This window comes from Uloborus diversus, unplaced genomic scaffold (assembly GCF_026930045.1).
Source record: "Uloborus diversus isolate 005 unplaced genomic scaffold, Udiv.v.3.1 scaffold_14, whole genome shotgun sequence".
Lineage (NCBI taxonomy): Eukaryota > Metazoa > Arthropoda > Arachnida > Araneae > Uloboridae > Uloborus > Uloborus diversus.
The window spans coordinates 3,483,112-3,501,474 of NW_026558098.1; the positions used below are offsets into that span (position 1 = coordinate 3,483,112).

The following is an 18,363-nucleotide window of genomic DNA, read 5'->3' on the forward strand; positions in this document are numbered from 1 at the left end:
ACTATAACTTTAAAAATTCAGAGCTGGTAAAAGTTGCTTTAAAGTATTTGATAGTGATGGCAACTTCCGTTCCATCGGAAAGAGATGTTTCTCTGATTGGTGGGATAGTCTGCGAAAAAAGATGCGCTTCTGGGGAACAACGCAAACAAACTTCGTTTTCTCCAAACTGTCAACACCAATATTCGGGGTTACTTATCGATTTCCCCCACCAAGACGTCCGTCTATTACCTTAAATTTGTGTTTAATTATTAACTAACAGTACAACACATATTTCTTGCTCTTAAAAATAATTGTTAGAATTAGTTTTGTATTTTTAAAATAATTAGCACAACTTTTTTGCATCATTCAACTGACGGTAAGTGCTATGATACATTTTTTTCTTAGATTCTTTGTTGATTTAAATTTACTTTTAGTTTCATTCAGTTTGAAAATATTTCTTTATTACTATAACTAGTTTGTATTAATCGTTGCTTGTCTTATTATCAATTTTTGTCCTACTATATATAATACCAAGATGTTGCGAAATTATTCTTATTAAATTATATTCATGATTTGAGATTCAGTATTTTCAATATATTTGTCGGAGACGTTTTCTTTTGGATTGCTTAAATTAGTGCAGTATTCTCAAAAATGTGTGTTATACATTGATAAAAAGATCGATGTTTTAAAACATCGATGTTTTTTGGTCGATGTATCAATACCACCGATGTTTCAATTTCTAACATCTATGTTTTGCCCTCGATGTTGCACCTCTACTACATGTTGTAATTTAGTTAGTGCTCAGTGTTGTATTTCCGCCTCATTTCATTCAAATTCTTTAATATTGCTCACTTTTATTTCATTATATTTGCACAAATATTATTTTACGTAATAAGACTTAACATTAGAATAATGGGGGTCATTGTATACCTAGAAATCTGCATAGTTCCTTACATTATGTTAAATATTTGTAAAAATTAGTTAAAAATAAAGATGTTCGTAATTAATATAGTTTATTTAAAGGTTGCAGAGATTTTAAGGATGTATAATGAAGTAGTTTTAAAATGTTTAAAATATAATATATAAAATTATAAATATTTTTTTGATAGAGATATGTTCTATCTTTACTAATAATAAAGCTCAAAGTCTCTCTGTCTGGATATCTGTCAGGATCTCTGTGTCCATGCATAGCACCTAGATCGTTCGGCCGATTTTTATGAAATTTGACACAAAATTAGTTTGTAGCATGGGGGTGTGCACCTTGAAGCGATTTTTCGAAAATTCGATTTTGTTCTTTTTCTATTCAAATTTTAAGAACATTTTCCCGAGCAAAATTATCATAAGATGGACGAGTAAATTACCGAAATATCATAACGTGGAACTGTAACATGGGCAAGCCAAAAGGCGAGGTAATTCACCATCCATTATTTGTAAATATACAGGCGAACCATAAGATGTTTTAATTTTCTACTACGGGCAACGCCGTGCGGGTACCACTAGTAATTAAATAAAGTAATTGAACTGGAAAAAGAAAAGATTTTGATACTTAAGATGCAAGTATGTCACATGCTGTTAGCAGAATTTATAAGATTTGATATACATATTTATTATCAACTAGTGGTACCCGCACAGCTTTGCCCGTAGTAGAAAAATGAAAAAGTCATTTTGTTCACCTGTATATTTACAAATAATGAATGATGAATTTCTCGCCAATTTGCTGTGTTTATTTGATCGCCCTTGTTACGATTCCAGGTTATGACAATTTAGTAATTTACTCGTCCACGGTTATGATAATTTGCTCGGTAAAATGTTCTTAAAATTTTAATAGAAAAAGAACAAAATCGAATTTTTGAAAAATTTTCTTCGAGGTGCTCCCCCCTATGCTACAAACTAACTTTGTGTCAGGGTTGGGTTTTTTGCCGGCAAAAAGGTATTTTTGCCGGGACAGTGAAAAAAACCATGGCAAAAATGGAAAAAACGGCAAAAACCTAATTGCAAATAAAGTAGCATTATAGTGTTAATCAAGAAATAGTGACAATATACTATAAATAATGCACTTTAATATTTTAGTTATGTCGCTCCAAGTTACTTCCAATTTATAAGGTGAAAAATAAATAAAAAACAGATGTTGGGATTGCAAAACTTAAGATTTTCAATGTTTGCTAAAACAATTTTTTCAGAATGAGCCAATTCCTTCGATGCTAAAACAAAGAATGTTTACTGAAGCCTAGTAAATTAATAAAAAAATTGAATTCTAATTATATATATATATATATATATATATATATATATATATATATATATATATATTTAATTAATCACTTTTTTTAATTCCCCCCCCCCCCAAGATTTTTAAGTTATTTAATTAATAACAGAATATTTACTTGAATATAGAAAAATATTAACTTTTCCTCACTAAAGAAATAATGCATTTTTTCTCACTTACTGGGAAAATGGATACCCAAGAGAAGAATTTAAAAAGAAGAAAAAAAAAGCTGATCAATATGTGCATTCTATATTCTTTCTACTTTTTAGTGATACTAGCTCACTCTACAGAAAATGGCAAAGCCTTTTATCAAAATCTTTTCATGCTTTTACTTTTATATAAAAGGGAAAAAAACTGTCCGTAAGTTGTTAACACAAATTTTTGCCACTTTGGCAAAAACCTATTTTTGCCGGGCGATAAAAACCATGGTTTTTTCCGCCTCCGGCAAAAACTTGCCAACCCTGCTTTGTGCCAAATTTCATGAAAATCGGCTGAACGTTCTAGGCACCAATGTGCGTAACAGACACACAGAGATCTAGACACAGACTTTCAGCTGTATTATTAGTAAGGAAGCAGAATACGTTTCTTACACATTTGATATTTTCCTTAGTTGAACGCCATGCTATGGATATTTAATGACTTTGATTTCTTGGGCTTTTGTTGTGTTTCAGGTGACTTATCGATATTTGATGGAAAAATGTTGTGCGGACGGGAATCTTACTGCAGCCAGGTTTGTTCTCTATCTTTTCCTCCCTTCCGTTTTCAGGGTGGTAACACAGCCTGGAAATCGGAAAATTCTGAGGGAAATGTTGATTTCTGGAAAAAATCAGTGAATTATCGGGGTTTAATCTACCTTTTCCCTCATATTTTTCAAGCAAAATACTTCTGCTTGCAAACATTTGTAAAATCAGGGAAATTTTCGGAGCTAAATCGGGGAATATCGTGGAATTTTCGGGGAACTTTTTTTCCAGGATTTTGTTACCACCATATTTTTTTCTTTTTTTATTTCTTCAAATGTTCAACAAATTACCGAGTATCATTCATTCACGACTAAAAAGTATGTTTTGTGGTTGTTTTTGATAGTCTTGAAACTTTCATTAAACACTTGATGATACTGCTGTTTCATTAACTTTGACATTATTTGTAGATTTTAATTTTATTTATTTGTTTATTTTTTAATAATCTGGATTACTCTGCTTTACTTTCAAAAATGTTGTAGTTAATGGTACACAAACAAATGGTTCAAAGGAATATATTTAACAGCAAAGGAAATGTTTACAAAAAAATATATACAGTTGGCTCTCTGTTTAACGACTTTCAAGGGACCACAAAAAATCGTAAGTGGAAATCGTCCTTAAGTAGAATGCTTTTAACACTATAGTGGACCATCTGGGACTGTGAAAAGCCGTCGTTAAATAGAGAAAGTCGTTAAATAGAGCATCGTTAAACAGAGAGCCAACTGTATATACCAATTTTTATAGACATTTTAATTTTTAAATGATAAGATATATAGTTGCCGTGGGCGGATACAATGGAGGGGCAATGTGGACGATCGCCCCACACTCTACAGACTATTTTTCAACATTGAAGTTCCAAAAGTATTTTAAGTCAACAAAGTGCAAAGAATTTCAGGGTACTCTCAACCAGAAAATTTTTGGAATTCAGTATACTCCCGATTATCCGTGCTAATCACCGGGTGGCATAGCACGGATAATCAAAAAACACGGGTAATCCAAAAATTCATTTAAGGAATATGCAGGGTAACTATTTAAGGGGAAATTAGAAAAAACTAAATAATATATATATATATATACTCACACAAACCAGGAACTTTTCTTCAAAATTTATTGCTTAAAAAAATCGGTGATACATTTTTGTTTTCTTTGTTTGTTTGAATTGTTGCGTATGTCCGTACGAATTTTTCTCACAGCAATTATTTCTCCGTAATCGTAACTTCTTTCACTCGGGTAATCCAATAAATGTTCCACAGATTGTAGAGCAGTAGAATGTGAAATTGTACTTTCTTCATGTTCTTCATCTTCGTTTTCGGTATCATCACTTGCGTTTGATTCAGTAACAAGTTCAATGACATTTTCGTCAGTTAGACATTGAAATCCTGATTCACGTTCGTCGCTTTTAAACCACCCTTCGACATTTTCAGCATCAACCGATTCGAAACCTTCGATTTCTTTAACTTCCTCAATCATGTTATCGATATTATCGATAACATCATCGAAGCTTTAGAAAAGTGTGATTCCGAAATGATGCACAGATAATCCACAACCCGGATAATCGGGAGTTTACTGTATTTCAAACTTGAGATCTTAAAAATGCAATTTTAAACCAGTCTTTGGTGACGTTAGAGGAAGGAATGGGGTTCAAGCTCTTTCCTCTGCAAATTTTTCTAAACTGCACTTCCAAAAATACGATTTTAAACGATATTGGATTATATTAGGGGGGAGGGTTCGAAAACTTCGTAATTTTTGTTTGCTTTGTTTGTAAATGCAGTTTCGCCCCTCCCTTGAAGAGTTCCTGGATCTGGCCTTGATCAGGGCCTGATTACCGCACAGGCCGCATGGGCCTGGGGCCCCATCTTCCTCAGGGGCCCCGAATTTTCTGAAAACTTATACATAGCATTAAAAAATCATGCATTTCTGTGAAAATAATGAAAATTAATGATTTATTAATTGAAAACATACCTTTAAAATATTGTTAAACATTATTTTGCATTGACCTTATGTGATAGAATAGAGAGGGGGGCCTCCAAAGCATTGTGGGCCTTGGGCCTCACATTTAGTTAGTCGGGCCCTGGCCTTGATAGTTGCTCATCCTTATTTATTTAATTGTTTTGTTGTTACAATTTAGTTATTTTTATTCAGATGCTTTAACTAAAAAATAAAATCCAATTGCTGTATTCGCAGTTGCGTTTAAGATTCTTTCGTATTTTGCCTTCCAGTGAAATACTGGAGTTTCTCAAGACGAAAGACATTCCTGTCGATGAAAACATATTCAATGCTCTCATCAAAGGCTACATAAATTCTGGGTAAGTGACTGGTATCCCCTTGTGTTGTGAAACTTTAGATTCTTAGGATTCAATTCAACTGATTTTTTTTTTCTTTTTTAGTGACTTTGAGGGTGCAGAGAACATTTTGGAAGTCATGAAGTATGATTCTGTTTTTCTTTTTATTCTATTTCTATCCCATTGATAAACGTTATTTTCTCCCTTGAAAATTTAAAAATGTTCATTAAAAAATTAAGTATATCTTTAATTTTCGAGAAAAAAAATATCTTTAACCCCTTCAGACCTGGTGTCCGGTATACAGGCATACACTTTAAACATCTGCTAATAATTTAATAATTGATTTAATTAGTTGATTTTTTTGTAGTTGACCCTTTACATTCTGCTTGTTATAATCTGTCAAATAATTTTTCGTTTTGGGATTGACAACACTGACATATAAGGATTGAGAGATAGAGAGTGGCTCATTTTTCCAACCATGGAGTTTCATCTGAAAAGCGAGATTTTTTTCTGATTATTTTAAAAATATATAATTTTTAATGAATCGTTTCAAACGCTTATATTATGTATATTATGTTTTATAATTGTTTGTAGAACATTTTATAATGAAGTTTGTTCGGTATTTTATCGTTTTTGTACATGAAATATTGATTTCAAAAATATAAGTCTGGAATATTGGATGTGCCAAAACGCTTTTAATTTTTTTCCTACAAACTCAAAATTTTGTCTATAATCCTTTACCATAGTACACTGTATACCAAATATCAACATTTTTGGTCCAATATTTCATAATTCCGACTGAAGGGGTTAACCCTTGTTAACAATCAAGACTTATATGTCCTGGGCATAACAAACTGGTTTTGCTTTGTGCCCTCTGGATAAAAAATCCTGCAGATATTCTGGTAGTTCCGAAAATAACTAGAATGTGGTCAAAAGCAGGTTTTTTCTGGGGTAGAAGTGCTCCATGTGAATGGGACTTTTGAGTTTGCAGGCTAACATTTGGCAAACAAGTGGAATTTAATCTTTGAATTCCAAGAAGATCTTCTGCCCTTATATAGAAGTTTGGTAAGACCTCATTTGGAGTATGCTGTTCAGTTTTGGTCTCCTTATCTTAAGAAAGATATTAATGCATTGGAAAGGGTTCAAAGGCGAGCTACAAGGCTAATAAGTGGACTTTCCCACTTAGATTATGATTCCAGGCTTTGTACAGTCTTGAGCAAAGAAGAGACCGAGGGGACATGATTCAGTTGTTCAAATTTATTAAAATGAAAGATGTTACGGGGCTGAAGTTTAGCACTGAAAACAGGACGAGGGGTCATTGTCTTAAGCTATTTAAATCTCAGGCTAACATGGATATTAGGAAAAATGATTATTTTAGCAGGGTAGTGGAACCTTGGAACAGCTTACCGGAAGAGGTGGTAACGAACAAGGGGGTGGATAGTTCTAAGAGGGCCATTGATCTTCACTGGGGATTGTAAACTGACTAGGACCAGTCTAGCTGGGCCCAGAGCCTGTTGCTGGTCGTCACATTTGTATTTGTATTTTGGAGGTAATCTGGATTCTGAATGTTCAGAATTTAGGACTAATGTTTTTCAAATTGTTCAAGATTTCAGGTATTTTGTCATGAATCTGGCATTGCTAAGTTCCCTATATGTCCAGTTTTGAATACAACAATCCGATTTTCAAGTAGCCTGTGCAGTTGTCTTGACTTAGTTGCTGGAGGCTAAAATGTAGTGTTTTCTAACATGATAGAATGAAAAACCGGAAATGTTCAACCAAAAGTTGTCGGATGGAATTGCTTAATCATTTTCATTCAAATAATTTAAATCAAATGAACTTTTGCATAACTATTTTTTTTAAATTTATTTATTTACTTATAATGCATCAGTAGAAAGGGTATTTTTGCTTATGAATGTGAAATAAATAACTAGTGACAAAGCATAAATGTAAATTGCAGTTCTTGAAAAAAAAAAATTGTTAAAGCATACTGTATGAAATTCTGCCTAGAATTTCTTTCTTATTTCGAAGCAGCATCAAATGTCCTCGAGCAAATTTGCGCATTAAAAAATGCAATAGTACATCAATTATTCTTTCCAGTCTTCAGTTCTTTTTTGTAATAAGCACAAACTGTTATAAAATGTCACTTTTTTAATACACATGGACGTGTCTAAAATTGTTAAATCCCCTGTGTTTTAACTTTTAGCACAACATGTATAAAGCATTGTGCATACTCTGTTCAGAATTAACTGTATAAATATGGCTCAATTGGATGATGTGCTTCAATATGATAACTTACGATGTTTAAATGGAAAGTCGAAAGGCTAAGTTCCATAAGTCAGTCAACAGTATTACTTGCTTATACAAGCAGAGATGATACCACGCAGTGGAAGATGCAGAATTATTGTCAATGTGAAGAAATGAACATTGGAAACTTGTTTAAAAGCTTACCAAAAATTTATTGGTCCATCGTAGCTAAAATAAATAAACTGCACAAAATCTCTTATATAATTGAAAACTGAGTGTATCTATGTATGTCCAAGCTTCTTCTCCCTAACAACAGTGAACTGACCATCGAAGCAGGTATCGATGGATTCGTCATCTTCCCGTCTTCATGTTTGGCTATTTAACATAATCCTCCTATAATAATTAGCGGAGATATCAATTAAAAACTCAATTATGACTCTTAGATTTTGACATAAAATCCCTATTTTTCAAAGGCTTTCCTCCATTCAAATTATTATTCAGTGCTTCATCTCCACTTTCCCCAACAACGCTTTTATTAAACTGTATAGCGGTGAAGAAAATCATGGAGATGAAAGATCTGTTGCCATTTTTTTCTCTCGAATATGAACAGGTAAAATTCTTGTTTTTGTTTTGAGGCTTTTCCTGTAATCGGGGGATTTAAAATGTTTACTTTTTGGAGGTTTTCTGCAATCTGCCGCAAAATTTCAGACTTTTTTTTTTGGTTCAAGCCTGAGTGTTGAACTCGCGTCACTTGACATAACTTTTATTTTCGAGGTGAACCATGCAAAGCCGGGTGATGCAGCTAGTAAATTAATAAAAATGAACCCTGGCCATAAGCGGAGGCAGAGTTCACAACTCACCAACATCTGCTGGACCTAACACACAAGAGGCTGATGAACCCAAAAGAGAAAGAATGATTGGAATCGTTCACTATTTATACTTGCATTCCTCGTTTGCATATGATTGGGCGTCAGAGGATGCCAAACTGAAACTTTACACTTGCCGAAAGAGTTGAAAAGTTAATCTCATTTGAATAAAGACTATTTTACATTACATTAGGAATGAGAACGCACTTGAATATCGTTTACCAATGCAACAACAAGTTTGTTTCTGTGCAGGTCTTCCAACCTGGCTCCCAATGCCGACTCGTACACTGCTCTGGCTTGTGGCTATGCCAAGAAAGGAGACCTGCAGCGCATGAAGGACCACATGAGAGGACAAAACCGAGTCAACCTCACGAACAAACACCTGTTGGAGATAATAGATGCCCTCGCCGTCTCGGGACATCTGGAAGCCATCGACGAGGTATAGTTTCATAAAATTTTCATATTGTGTGCCCTTCTCTCTTTTTGAAAGATTCGTGTATGTATGGCTGATTCTCCAAAAACCTAGCAATATCATCTCTTGGAAGAATAAAAATGAGTTGCTTAACCCAGAAAGTGTTTAATTTTTACTTCCTTTTACAAAAAAGAAAGTATTGCATTCGCGAAAAAAATTTCACTCAAAAATCTGTTGGGGATTCCAAATAATATTATCAATAATTCACATTTATTTTGATATATTTGGCTTTAATCAAATCCCTATTTTCTTTTATCTTGCACAAGTGCTAATTTCAATGTTTGTAACGTATTTCCAGATCTTAGACACGTGCGTGCCTTACGTCATGAAGTGACGAAGTTCCATCTGATTGGCCGCCGTTCTAACATCGGGAAATGCGCATCTCAAATGCATGTCTTGTAATTCATGCAAATGAGTCTGGCTGACTATGTATCTGTTGCTTCTGTAGCTCAGTTGCTCTCTCTTATTTTTAAGGCGCCGTATTTTAGTTTCTTAGTCAGCCGAGTCGGCTACTTGCTGTCATGCTCTCGAATAGGCATTTTATAACTGTAAACTTTATCTGCAAACCTTAAGTTTAAATAACTGTAACTTCGATTGCACAAATGATTCTTCATTTGTCATAATGCAAATTTATAAATAATGGTTTTGCCTGTCTTACAAATCTATCTATGCTTCGAGAGAACTTCCTTTCCAATATCATATTTCATATGTAAATAGCTCGCCCAGGATACCACTGTATCATATCACCAAGGAGGAAATAAATTCATAATTTCAAATACAGGTATTGTTTTCTGAAAAAGACTCCAGTTACACTCTGCAACTAAAAATGCACTAATTAAATTAGACATCGGTGCGATAACTTCATTGATAAAACCTCATCGCACAATAAAATCGGCCTTAATTTCCATTTTGCTCACCCCCGAATGAATGTTGAGTTTTTTTTTTCGACTCGACCACACGTACATATGTACCTAAGAACATAGAGACGCCCGAAATATCCATTTTGACGTGTCCCGAGTTAATTTCAACGAGTTTTCTCGTGGCATCTGTATGTATGTATGTATGTATGTCGCATAACTCAAGAACGGTATGTCTGAAATTTGGTACGTAGACTCCTAGTGGGATCTAGTTGTGCACCTTCCTTTTCAATTGCATTCGGATGTTTCTAAAGGGGTCTTTTGTCCTTTTTTGGGGAGAAATCATTGTTAATTTCGATGTAAACTCAAGTGGTGTTATAATTTGTCGGACACTTGGCGATAGATTGCCAGTCTTTTGGTTGCCAAGTTTTGTCGCCAACTTGGCGACTTTGGCGAATTTTTTTTTTATCTGGTTTTGATTTGGCTACTGTTGGTGATATTTAGAGAGTAAACTATTGAATCACATTAAAACTGCCAATAATGGGAAAATGACATTAAATTGGAGTAAAAGGAAGTCATGTGATGCACACATCAGATCTTTAATTGTAAGAAATGTGTCCATTCATGTAAAAAAGAAAGCTCATTTATTTTTTTCTGAGAAAATTTTTAAATGACCAGGAAGTCACTCTCCTGGCCTGTCCAAATCTTTTTCACAAATGAGGCAGTGAGAAGCAAAGGGTTGCAAGTGGCAAAATTAAAAATTTGGAGATAACCAGTACACATGGTAGGGGAACCCCTCCTCTGTCTTGGGGCAAGAGATGCTACTAGTAGCCCTGTAGTTGCTGCTGTAATTCACCATTTAGAAAAAATTTTCAATGAAAACCTGCCTAGGACCGTATCTTTAAACATGTTTTACTCAAAACTTGAAAATGCTCACTTACATCCCTTCTTTTCAGGGGTGCCCATCCCCCCCAAGTTCAATGGCGCAAATTCCCCCCCCCCCCAAATTTTCCTCAACTCTCCCCCCCACCCCCTTTTTTGTTTTTAGCTCTTTTTATTTTATTTATTTATTTATTTTTAAATAATTTTTATTTATTTTTTCTTTTTAATACATTTTTTCTTTATTTATTCTTTTAAATATTTTTTATTTATTTATGTGTTTAATTATTCTTAATAATTATTATTATTTTATTAGAAAATTTCTGTGCTACGCCAATGACACGCAGAAACAAACTAAATAAATGAAATAAAAAATAAACAGAATAAAATAAAACAAATTTTAATTTAAATTAAAAATAAATCAATAAATACATAAATAAAAAGCAATTTAAAAATTCCCCCCTAAAAATTTTGATGGCGCAACTTGCGCCATAACCCCCCCTTGTGGGCACCCCTGCTTCTTTTCTCACTGCCTCAAATCTGCAGGTAAATTACGTGTACTTGAAGGGATTGTTTTAATCAAGGCACATCATTTTCAAAATTTCCCCAGTGTTTTCATGTTACTTTCCAGACTCGGGAATGTGTTCAGTAATTATGGGTAAAAAAGAAATTTTGAACTGCTGTTTTATTGTTGTTATATTTTTTAAGTTGGCAACGGAGGTATGTAGCATTTTTGCCATCAATCTCCTGCGCAACATTTCTGATTTACATTGAAAGTTTTTTTTTCCTTAAATCATACCTGTTATGTGCAATTTAATTAAGATATAATAAATTAAAAAAAAAAAACCTAAAATATAGCTCTGGGCTTTGGTAACAGTAACTATTGTTGGTGAAATGTCACTTTCCTGTAAATTTTATATCCCTGGCATTTTATATACCAGGAGAGCTTAGTTAAAATGTTTTTTAGTTGAAGTGAGTTCTATTTATTTTTCTCTTATTAAGCTCCTCATAAAGACTCAGTATATATATTTAACTTTGAAATGTTTCTATTTTCAAAGAGTTTGATTACAAAATGTTAGATTTTTTTTTTCAAAATAACCCATATGCAGGGTTAATACAGGGTTAAAATTTTCTGTGTTTTTTTTTTTTTGGTTTTCTTCTTGAAGAAAAAAAACACACATACACAATTACATACACACACACACAAACACGTACACACACACAAACATGTACACACTCAAACCCATACATACACACACAAGCATACATACAGACACCTACACATACATACAGACACCTACACATGCACACACACACCTACTCACAACTACCCACACACTCATCACACACATGCCTACACACAACTACCCACACACTCATCACACTCATGCCTGCACACAGACACAAACACATATGCCTACACACACATACACATTCCCCACCACACACAAACACCCATACACACAACTACCCACACACTCATCACACTCATACCTGCACACAGACACAAACACACATGCCTACACACATACACAAACACGCATGCCTACACACATACACAAACACGCATGCCTACACACATACACAAACACACATGCCTACACACATACACAAACACACATGCCTACACACATACGCAAACACACATGCCTACATACACACACACACATGATTGCGAAAAACATAATTTGAATTCAAGAGGTCAAAATTCAAATTAATTTTTTTATTTTATTATTATTTTTTCTGCATGTTTGTTGCAATGACAAATGTAATGTTGCCGCCTTATTATCCAGATCATGTCTTCGATGGGCGATGGTAATGTCTACAGACAAGATTTCATCAATGCTGCCGTCAACCTGGTGCACAAAAATCTGGATGATGTTGCTTACAAGCTGGTGCTGGCTGCCTCTGGTCCTAACTTCAACACTGGCACAAACATCTTCCTCAAACAGATGCTGAAAAGTCGAAGGGTGAGTAGCAAAAGTAGAGTTTGGCCGAAGAGCCCAATAACGAAGCTTCGGTTGCCTAATATATGGAGTTTTAGCATTCAATCTATATATATAAAAATGAATGTTTGTCTGTATGTCATCCATGAACTCAAAAACTACCCGGCAGATTTGGCTGAAACTTTCACCGTTTGTTATTTTTGGTACCGGGAATGTTTATGGACCGGTTCGGAAAAAATCCGATCGATAGTTCCTTTTTTATTCCAATTTAAGTCACGATCCATTGGATAAATACGAATAAAATGCAGAAATGAATTCGCGTGAAAGATCTCATTGATAAGAAGTTAGCATTTTTCTTGAGTTTGAACAAATAAATTCTTTCTTTATTGTTTTATGGCTTTTCATGCAACGGGGGGATTTAAAACTTTTTCTATTTGATATTTTTAGCGATGGATTGATCTTGGAAACTGCGTGAGTACAAAATTTGAGTGTAGTCACTTGATACCTGGACCGATTATTATGAAAATTGCTATATATATGTATTTTTCCACGGAGAAGGTGCATCATATGCTCATTGAAGCCACTCGCCACCAGGTGGCACTGCAGAGTAGCAACTTCTGCCCCGTTCAACCGATTGTCATGAAAATCAGTATAATGATGTATTTTTTTGTTGGCGTAGCAACGCGTGTCGGGTACAACTAGTCCACTATAAATACTATTACAAATTTTGTAAATAGCCATTATTTTTGGTTTATATATGCTTAATTTGCTTTAATCTGCTTATTTGGTGTGATTTTCATTAATTTTAATTTTGCATCAAAAAAACTTAGATAATTATTAAATAACATAAAACTATAAATAGATTCTTTAAGGGTGCCTATAGCTGACACATTTGCCATGGTAAAAAATAAAAATAATGACACCGTTGTTTTCATAAGTTTCAAAGCTGGAAATGTTTGAAGAATGTTTTATGCAGTATTTTAACAGCTTCATTTTAAATCTGCTAAAACTGTTTTTATCATGTTAATATCATGTTACATAACTTATTTATTTCTCATTCACTTCCAAGTTAAGTCAAATTTATTATTATGTACTGAATGGTTTCTGGTTTAATGCACTCAAATGCTTAAATATAAATTTATTACAAGAGCCGGTTGTTCATAACTTTAAAAATAATATTTTGTATAATAATAATCCTGAAAAGAAGATAGACAATATTAAATCAGGGTGATAACACAACCTGGAAATCAGGAAATTCTCAGGAAAATTTTAATTTCTGGAAAAAATCCGAGAATAAAAAAAAATTAGGAGATTTAAAAAAATTCTTCCAATTAAGGATAATTATTGTTTGCAGTCTCCAAATCAAGAAATCATGGTAGTTTTCTTCACTGAAATTTTCTTTCATTGATCAAAATGGAAAAAAAAAAAAAAGTTTTTCCTTACAAAACTTATTAAGGGAAAAACAAAATTTGGAAAAATTGCATTGTATTTTACAATAACAAATGTTGAAAGATAGCCACTCAATTACAGGATGAAGAATCATTAAAGTGCAGTACAAAACTTGCAAAAAATAATTCTGACATGTTTCAGGGTTACAAGGATTCACACCTTTTTTGTGCAAAGGTTTAGTACAGACCAGTAAAACATTGCTTTTTACCATTAGTCAAATGTTTATTATCAAATACTTCTCTTTTATGCGTTGATAAAAAAGGGTTCTTTGTACAGTATACCCCCGATTATCCGTGCTAATCACCGGGCGGCGTATTACGGATAATCGAAAAACACGGATAATCCGAAAAATCATTTAAGGAATATGCAGGGTAACTATTTAAGGGGAAATTAGAAAAACTAAATAATATATATATATATATATATATATATATATATATACTCACACAAACCAGGAACTTTTCTTTGAAATGTATTGCTTAAAAAGAACGGTGATACATTTTTGTTTTCTTTGTTTGTTTAAATTGTTGCGTATGTCCGTATGAATTTTTCTCGCTGCAATTATTTCTCCGTAATCGTAACCTCTTTCACTCATGTAATCCAATAAATGTTCTGCAGATTGCAGAGCAGTAGAATGTGAAATAGTATAATCTTCATATTCTTCATCTTCGTTATCATCACTTGCGTTTGATTCAGTAACAAGTTCAATGATATTTTCGTCAGTTAGACATTGAAGTCCTGATCCACATTCGTCGCTTTTAAACCACTCTTCGACATTTTCAGCGTCAACCGATTCGAAACCTTCGATTTCTTTAACTTCCTCAATGATGTCATCGATATTATCGATATTATCTTTGATGATGTTATCGATATTATCAATAACATCATCAAAGCTTTAGAAAAGTGTGATTCCGAAATGATGCACGGATAATCCGCAAACGGATAATCGGGAGTATACTGTATTACAAAAACATCTCCTTATTTTTACAAGTTTTGTGTGTTGTTATCCTTTACATTTCTAAAATCAAAGCGGTTTTTGAAGCTTGATCACGGAATATCACGGAACTTTATTTGTTGGATTTTGTAACAACCATGTTAATTGTTATACTAGGCCAAATCACAGTTCGTGATTCGGCGAAATGGGCAAAGCTTCGTTCCATCTCTAGTGAGTAGTTCTCGTCATCAGAATCTACTCGTAGCAGAATGATTGCACACTGGACTTTGTTATTTTACTTCTGGTGATTTCGTTCAAAAGCATGTTTGTGTCACTCATGAGTACCATTTTCTTTCAGCCCATTGAGTCGATCATCAAGTACAGTGACGAGATTTTCAAGAGAGGTCTGAATGACATCATCCTCTTGAATGTAGCCAAAGCTGCCATCGATTATGAAATGATGGGTAAGCCCTATTCACTTGTTTCGGTTCCGTTCGCCACTTCTCGTGACATTCATAAGTTTTGAATGTCTGACTATTTTGACCATACTCTGAAATAAAATTGCATAGTACAGTAGAATATCATTATAACACACACCTTGGGACCAAAGCTTTTGCGTTATACAGGTTTTTACGTTATACAAATACAAATACAAAAGTGACGACCAGCAACAGGCTCTGGGCCCAGCTAGACTGGTCCTAGTCCATTTACAATCCCCAGTGAAGATCAATGGCCCTCTTAAAACTATCCACCCCCTTGCCCATGACCACCTCTTCCGATAAGCTGTCCCGAGGTTCCACTACCCTGCTAAGATAATAATTTTTCATAACGTCCGTGTTAGCCTGAGATTTAAATAGCTTAAAACAATGACCCCTCGTCCTGTTTTCAGTGCTAAACTTCAGCCCCGTAACATCTTTCATTTTAATAAATTTAAATAGCCGAATCATGTCCCCTCGGTCTCTTCTTTGCTCAAGACTGTACATTTTTAGCCTTCTAAGCCTGGAATCATAGTCTAAGTGAGAAAGTCCATTTATTAGCCTTGTAGCTCGCCTTTGAACCCTTTCCAATACATTAATGTCTTTCTTAAGATAAGGAGACCAAAACTGAACAGCATACTCCAAATGGGGTCTTACCAAACTTCTATATAAGGGCAGAAGAACTTCTTTAGATTTGTTTGAAATAGATCTATTGATAATCCCAAGCATCTTATTGGCTTTGTTACTAGCAATGCTGCACTGTTAGCTAAACTTGAAATCCTGACTTATTAAGACGCCCAGATCAGTAACTTTTTCTGCCTGACTAATGACTGAACATTTACATTTGAACTAATGTAAAATGACTAATGAATGAACTGATACATTTATCCACTGATCAGTATTTCCAAAAAAAATGTAGATGTCAAGTCAATGGTCTTGCAAGGTTTTACAGTAGTTTTATTAATTAGCTTCTTCTTGATGTACATATATTTGTGGTATATATAAATTCGTTCAATTAAAATTTCTGTTTATATGTAAGAGCAAACATTCTAAGCTTAATTTGTTCTTGTTTTGCTTGACAGACCTAAGAAAAGGAATAAATTGTACAGTGAAACCTGTCTACATTGATACTGTTGGGACCTGAAAAAATACTGTTATAGACAGTTTTATTATTTATGCTCAGAATGGGGTTGTTTCCAAAATTTTAAAAGTATTTTTTTTTCTGAAAGAGCATGCTTAAAAACATAGGATCTGACCATTTTTTAAATATTTTTTTAAAAGTTTAATATTTAAAAAAACAATACGTAAATCAGAGCGCTTTCATTGTTTACAGCTTCTGCCGATGACATCACAAATGATGAAATGCCATTCCGTGTTGCCATTCACAGTGCAAAATATTTAATTCGCATCTTTACTCACGTGTATTGGCAACGATAGGGTTGATAGCAAGCGAAGAGCGCAATTTCGATTCGCTTCTCGATTGTCATAATGTGGAAACGTGGGTAGTAAGATGCGACATACAAAGTGCATCATTTGTGATGTTACGAAGACCACGCCTTGTTTGAAGAATAGGACATTTAAAAGAATTAATTTTTAAAAAAACTGTTGGGAAAATGAAAGAATTTTCTGGATCCATGTTTTTTTTTTTTTTTTGCTCATTCTATCCATTTCAGTGACTAAAAGTGGTATTTTTGACTGAAGGAAACAACCCCATTAGCTGGGACCATGGAAAATATTGTTATTGACAGGCTTATTGTTACAGACAGTATTGTTATACACAGGTTTCACTGTATTTGTTTTATGGTATTTGTTAGGCATGAGTTTTGCAGTACAGTAGAAGACCGTTATTACGCACACCTTGGGACCAGAGCTTTTGCGTTATACAGGTTTTTGCGTTATATAGATCATTTCACACATTTTGAAACTAATATTCAGAATATATCTATATATTGGCGCTTCAGAATGAGTTTTATCTGCAATGAGCATTAAAGCACCAATATTACAATGAGTCGTTCACAAATAAATATGTTTCACAATCAAAATCCTGCACTTCTGCTAGCTTCATGGTTTGCATAACAACTGCATTTTCAAGAGCCAGCTGGTATTTCCTATTTACTGTAAGTACTAATTTTTCTTTAAAAGCTAGCTTTGATATAAGATGAAAAGATAAAAAACTTTCAAAATTTAATTTGCCTAACTATTTTTATGTTTGCAAGGCAAAACAGAGGGATTTTTTAAACTTCAAAACTTATTGTTTACTTCTGAAAAGTTGTGCGTTTTATAGAGAATTGCGTTATATAGGTCGGTGTTATAACGGTCTTCTACTGTACTACATTTTGCAGTTTTTAAATCCATCTCATGCCTGACAGGATTGGAGACATGAATGCATATTATCCTGTGAACAAAAAATTCCTCCCCTATAATTAATCTTTAATTAATTAATGTTTTGTCTTTTAGATTATGCGATTCGTTTGTTCGAAGAAATGCACAAAAAGGTATGTTTTTACATCCTTTTACAAAAAAGGAAGTATTGTATTTGCGAAAAAAATTTCACTCTAAAATTGGCCTTAATTTCCATTTTACTCACCCCCAAATGAATATTGAGTTTTTTTTCAACCCGACCACACGTGGATATGTGCCTAGGAACGTACAGACACCCGAAATACCCATTTTGATGATCCCCGAGTCAATTAAAATGAGTTTTCTCGTGACGTCTGTATGTACATATGTATGTGTGTATATACATATGTGCGTATGTATCTCGCATAACTCAAAAACGTTATGTCCTAGAAAGTTGAAATTTGATATATAGACTCCTAGTAGGGTCTAGTTGTTCACCTTTTTCCTTTTTGGTTGCGTTCGTATGCTCCAAAGACACACTTTTACACTTTTTTGGGAAGAAATCATTGTTAGTTTCAATGCTAACTCAAGTGAGGTGTAATTTTTCAAACACTTGACAATATATGGCCAAGTTTT

The 18,363-nt window shown here is 33.8% G+C and overlaps 1 protein-coding gene across 1 annotated transcript in view; it reads left to right on the plus strand.

The window, feature by feature from the left end:
- The window catches only part of LOC129232838 (leucine-rich PPR motif-containing protein, mitochondrial-like), a 101,190-nt gene that overhangs the window by 21,462 nt on the left and 61,365 nt on the right, over positions 1-18,363 (plus strand). Inside the window, exons 5-10 of the mRNA XM_054866938.1 lie at positions 2,917-2,975; positions 5,202-5,288; positions 5,370-5,408; positions 8,627-8,813; positions 12,376-12,552; positions 15,270-15,375. Of these exons, the coding sequence (XP_054722913.1) occupies positions 2,917-2,975; positions 5,202-5,288; positions 5,370-5,408; positions 8,627-8,813; positions 12,376-12,552; positions 15,270-15,375 (655 nt within the window). The remainder of the gene's footprint in view (positions 1-2,916; positions 2,976-5,201; positions 5,289-5,369; positions 5,409-8,626; positions 8,814-12,375; positions 12,553-15,269; positions 15,376-18,363) is intronic.